At 36.5% G+C, this 6,006-nt stretch overlaps 1 protein-coding gene across 1 annotated transcript; it reads left to right on the forward strand.

Annotated features, from left to right (window-relative positions):
* The first annotated feature begins 3,176 nt into the window (after window positions 1-3,176).
* LOC105963496 (flavonoid 3'-monooxygenase CYP75B137) lies at window positions 3,177-5,541 on the forward strand. Its single transcript, XM_088818828.1, has 2 exons — window positions 3,177-4,178; window positions 4,640-5,541. Exons 1-2 carry the CDS (start codon window positions 3,255-3,257, stop codon window positions 5,243-5,245), a joined length of 1,530 nt encoding a protein of 509 aa, XP_088674954.1. The 5' UTR covers window positions 3,177-3,254; the 3' UTR covers window positions 5,246-5,541.
* The last annotated feature ends 465 nt before the right edge of the window (window positions 5,542-6,006 follow it).

Below are 6,006 nucleotides of genomic sequence, written 5' to 3' on the forward strand. Positions count from 1 at the left end.
CATTGCAACTTGTAGAAGTTTATATATATATATACAATTGTGAGAATATGTTCTAAGGTTTGCAATATTTTCTGAATTCAGGAACAAGGTGGTTGTGAATTTTTTGCTTGGTTTGATCCTCCCATGGGAAATAGGGTTGTTCAGATAATTCCTGGTTTACTACGTCGAATCAATGGATATGAAGCTGAAATTTCTCACAGAAGATCAAGGGAGAAGAAATTATGGATTTTGTTGGTGTTCTCTTGGATAGTTATGTATTGGTTGTTTGGTGCCTCGAGTGGATTCAAAAGGGCTAACACTTTGGAACTTGCTTAATGGTATTGAGAGCTACAATTACCTGGAGCAGAAGCATGTATGGTATTTAGGGGGCAAAGTGCACCGACTTATATATTTCTAAGGGGACGGTCTCGTTTTTCTATTTCTATGGGGGAAAGTGCAAAAACGCCAATATTAAGGGGGTGAAGTGCAATTTGCCCTTATTTTTTTAAAGTTTTGAATGGATGTCTTTATTATTTTAACAGTCATTACACCACAAATGCACTCAACATATTTGAACTCTTATTTAATTTGTCAGCATCATAGGTCCTGGTATTTGAACAACTTCTATGCACCAATTTTTTGTTGAGAAGATGTGGTGTTCGTCAATTCAAAACAGTTCTTTTGCAACCAATAGATCGGATTTTGTTGTCGTGTTGAAATGTGGGATTTGAAATATAAATACTAACTACACTATATATGACTATATTCATATAGTCACATGTGGTAATATACATATACTCATATACAGTCACATGTGGTCATATACATATAGTTATTTATAGTTACGTGTAGTAATATGTAGTAATATATAGTTATATATAAGCAACGTTTTTTTTCTGATGTACAATGATGTTGATGATTGTATTTTTCAAATTATTTGTTGGGTACTAATTGATTTATAATATCAAGATTCAAATTTTGAATTTTATTTTTGGTGTCGATGGGAGTTTTTTTTTATATACAATCAGCGCGGTCTACTGAATCGGTCGACCATAACTTTGGTGTAAAAAGACAGTATATGACTACATAAAACTATACATGACTATAGAACTTGCAGTATACAGTTAACCTCAAATTTTCGCGTCTGCAAAATGCATAAACGAGACAGGAAAAATAGGAAACAAATAAATTTTTTAATCAAACGAAAGTGGATTACAATCTCCGTGTATTCCCCTGATTCTTTTCTCCTATTCTACACTTGATTCAAGGCCTTAAAAGTTTGTTCCTGGATCGAATAAATATGAACACCTCGAATTCAAATATATTATGAATTCGAGGCGGAGGTTCGAGGCATGAGCTTGAGAGCTCGATATATGTCTTTGTGAGTTTGTCTTTTACATGCACTGAAAGCCCACTTTTTATAGCCACGAGCTAGGGTTTCTTGACTTGTAGAATTGGCCGGTCATTTGTAAAGCCCAAATATATTATGGACTTCGAGTGAGACCCAATTTAACAATCGATTTATTATATTATTAATTGATGATTTATCTCAACATTTTCATGGCTACATGTTTATTGATTTCAGTTTAGTAAATTTATCAAAAATTTGAATTATTAAAAAATATATATATATATATATATATATATATATATATATATATATATTTAAAAAAATTAGGGAAAAAATTAAAGCTTAAATAAATTATTATATATACACGAATACAAAATAAAACAAAATGTTTTTTTTCAAAATAGAAAAAATCAGCGAAAATGATAAATGCAGTACATGAAATGCTAAACGTAGTTGGTGGAATGTTTATTGCAGTTAGGACAGTAGTGTCTTTGTACCTCTTTATGAGTATCTCAAAGAAAGAATTTTAAGGGTAGATCTATTCCTGTTAATTTTTTTAGGGTTTATCACAAAAAGGCCCATGGCAAGGGCACTTAATTAAAAGAGGGACATTCAAATTTTTTGTCTTTCAAATAAATCCAGTTAATTCAAACTTATTTGCATATAAGGAAAATCCTTTTATATATACCAAAATTACCCCCAAATTCATTGAAACCCAATTCAACTCCAATTTCATGATGTACACCACAATTTAGCCAAATTTCATCAATTGACAAATTTTAACCATAATTTCACTTTTGACCCCAATTTTAACCCGCCACCACCGGAGACCACTAGTCTCCGGCGATGACTTTTTTTTTTTTGAAAAACTTATTTTTCCCTAAATTTTTTTTCCGGCTGATTAATGACTTTTTTTTTTATAATTTTGTTTTTTCTTAAAAAAAATATTTTAATTAATATTACTGTATTGGCTGATAAATTAATGGCTCCGGCAGTTATTTAACTGTAGGAGACAGTAACTTAACTGTTAATTGACATTTTTTTTTCTTCAAAAATCTTTTAATTAATATTACTGTCTTTGCTGCTAAATTACTGTCTCCAGCAGTTATTTAACTGTCGGAGACAGTAATTTAATTGTTAAATGATTTTTTTTTTTAAATATTTTAATTAATATTACTGTATTTGTTGCTAAATTACTGTCTCCAACAGTTATTTAACGGTCGGAGACAATAATTTAACTGTTATTGACTTTTTTATTCTCAAAAAAAATATTTTTAATTAATATTACTGTATTCGTTGCGAAATTACTGTCTCCTGCAATTATTTAACCGCCGGAGACAGTAATTTAACTGTTAATTGACTTTTGTGTTTTTTTTTTTAGAAATTTTTTTTCTTAAATAATGGATATAATTGATAAGAATTATATTATGGAGGGTATTTTAGACTAAAGACATGGAATGGGTTTAATGGAGAATTTTGTTTTTTTTTGGACCAAATGCATTTAAGTCCCATGTGATGGGCATTTTTGTCATTTGTCGTATTTTCTAATACGTATATCATATGTCCCCAATAAAACAATAAAAATTGGTTGTCCGATCAAGACAACAAGGAAAAGAAAAGGACAAATGTTTCTTTGTTGACTTAACTTAGTTAATAGCAATAAAATTCTATTAATTGTAAAAAAAACGTAAATGGTCCAGTGGTTAGTGTAACAATGAACCTGGTTTGAATCATAATAATGAACCCTTAGTTTGGACTTACTGCTCTGGCCAACGTTTGCTTTCCAAGCCACATATTTAGTCTAGCATATCCAAAACAGATATCTCTCGTATTTTTTCATAATAATTCTTGCGGTCCTCGTATTTCTAGCATATATTCCTTGCACTACCAATACTAATTTGCCGCAACAAAGTAAAAAAACATAATGGAATATGAGCTTGGACTTGCTGCTCTCACCTTCTTTTTTCTTCTAGCGTCCCTATTTTGTTACTCATGGATAGTACTACTCGGCAACTCAAAAACAGGAACAAAGCCACCACTTCCGCCCGGGCCATACGGCCTTCCGATTCTCGGCTACCTCCCGTTTCTCAAACACAACTTGCACCACCAGTTCACACAATTGTCTCGCAAGTACGGCCCCATTTACCGCCTCTGGCTCGGCAGCAAACTCTGTGTCGTTGTAAGTTCGCCTTCGTTGATAAAGCAGATAGTTCGCGATCAAGACTCCATTTTCGCAAACCGGGACCCGCCGGTTGCAGCACTAGTCGCCACGGGCGGGTACGACATCGTCTGGACCGCAAACGGTCCCTACTGGCGCGACATACGGAAGCTGTTCGTTCGTGAGATGATGAGCAACACCAACCTCCAGGCTTCGCACGTTTTCCGCACGGAGGAAGTGCGGAAGCTTATCGGGAATCTCGATACCAATATTGGGAGTCCCGTTCAAATTGGCGAACTCATTTTCCTGACAGAGCTCCATGTGCTGATGAGCTTGCTCTGGGGAGGTGAGATGGACCCCACGGAGCGAAGCAGGCTTGGAGACAAGTTCCGGGTTCATATTTCGAAACTCGTCGATTTGTTGGGAAAGCCTAACGTTTCCGATTTTTTTCCGGTTTTGGCTAGGTTTGATTTGCAGGGAATCGCGAAAGAAATGAGGGGTGTGGTGGTTGAGGTGGAACAAATTTTGGATTGTTTTATCGATGCGAAAGTGAAGAGCATGGCGGCTGGTGGTGGTATGGAGGGTGAAGAAAGGAGTAAGGACTTTATGGGAATTCTTTTGGAGCTCAAGGATAAGCAACTCGGAGAAGGCTCAACATTTGGTTTAACTCAAATCAAGGCGATTTTGATGGTAATTTTCTCCACTTTCCTTCATTTCATTTTCTTGTTGGTTTGCCCTCTGTCTCTTAATTTACTCGATGCTAGATTCGACACCATTCAGTAAAAGCTTGTTTGGACTCGATTTGTTAACATAACGAAACAAACTTCAACACGTATACTTTTGTTATTGATATGATTTGAAACTCGATCGTTGAGTCGGGAATCGATTAAAATCAAGCTACTCGAGCTTGATTGGTGCTAACCTCTATTGCTTATTATGCGTGCCCCTAGTTCTGTTGTTTCTTGAATATATAGGAGAAATTCAAATTTTTGTGTTCAAATTTGAAGAAAAAAAATTGCTAATCATTTTTATAGGCATAAACCCTCTTGTGATCCAAAGTCACGACAAATATACTCTTTCAAGCTAACAATGTAACTCTTTTTGTGATTCTCTTTCATTGAAATGACATAAAATATGCTCTTTGATTACAGGATATTGTTGCCGGCGGGAGCGATACTACGGCAACGATGGTCGAGTGGGTGATGACCGAGCTTTTGCACAACCCGAGTATAATGCAAAAAGTGCAGCAAGAAGTAACAAATGTTGTAGGAGCGAACAACGTCGTTGAAGAATCCCACGTATCGAAACTGCACTACCTCGAAGCGGTTGTAAAGGAAACATTCCGCCTACATCCTCCATTGCCACTCCTCGTTCCAAGGTATCCGAGTGAATCTTGCACGATCGGAGAGCACAAAATCCCAAAGGGGTCAAGGGTCTTCTTGAACATGTGGTCAATCCACATGGACCCGCAAGTTTGGGAGAATCCTTTAATATTTCGACCCGAGAGATTTTTGAATGATAACTCCAAAAAATTTGATTTCATTGGAAACAACGTTGAGTATCTTCCGTTCGGGTCGGGGAGAAGGGTGTGCCCTGGTATTCCGTTGGCTGAGAAGATGGTAATGTATTTGTTGGCTACACTCGTTCATACGTACGAGTGGGGGTTGCCGGAGGGACAAAAGATTGACTTGTCGGAGAAATTTGGGATTGTCATGAGGAAAGAAACACCACTCATTGCTGTTCCTTATCATAAATAACCAAATATGAACTTGTTTGTATGCATAATTATGGTTTTTTTGCAAGGACCACCCCTATGTAATTTCGAATTGCCGAAAAACCCCTCGTGTTAAATAAATTAGCAGGAACCCCCCGATGAAAATTAGTCAAAGGCAAAAAATCCCTTGACAACATGTCGTGTGTTGTACGCGCGGCTTGTGTAAGTGACATTGTAATTTTTGACGTGAAAAGTCAAAAATACCCTCTTAAATTATTTTATAAATAAACTTAAATCCAATTGGGTTTAAATGCAAATAATACAAACTTTTGGATCGAATTATAATTTTCAAAATTTCTTACGCAAACAAAAATAACATATTTAAAAAAAAAAAGATCTCAATTAGACTCGTCTTCTTCCCGAATTTCCTCCTCCTACGGCCCCTTTCCTCCCACCACCGGCCTCCTCCAATCTTCTCCTCCATCGACAACTTCTCTTCGTCAACGCCAAAGTGCTTGACCCCCCAGCCCTCCGCCGTTCATCGGTAATGGAGGATTTTCTGCACATGCATCCTACTCCTTCAACAACATTTTTCCGACGAGAAGAACCGGATCCGACTATGGGGAGTTGTTCTGGCGAGAAATAAGGGTGGGAGCCTGGTTAAAGGTAGATTCGATGTCGGCAAACCTTTTCCAGCCAAATTTGATGGTCGGCGATTTCTAAAAGTGGGATCTGGTTCGACGTAGATTCGACGCGGGAAATCATTTTTCGGACAAATGGAACAGTAACACTTCGATTCTGGCG

The sequence above is a fragment of the Erythranthe guttata genome, chromosome 5 (assembly GCF_056151865.1).
Source record: "Erythranthe guttata isolate IM_541 chromosome 5, IM_541, whole genome shotgun sequence".
NCBI classification, from domain to species: domain Eukaryota; kingdom Viridiplantae; phylum Streptophyta; class Magnoliopsida; order Lamiales; family Phrymaceae; genus Erythranthe; species Erythranthe guttata.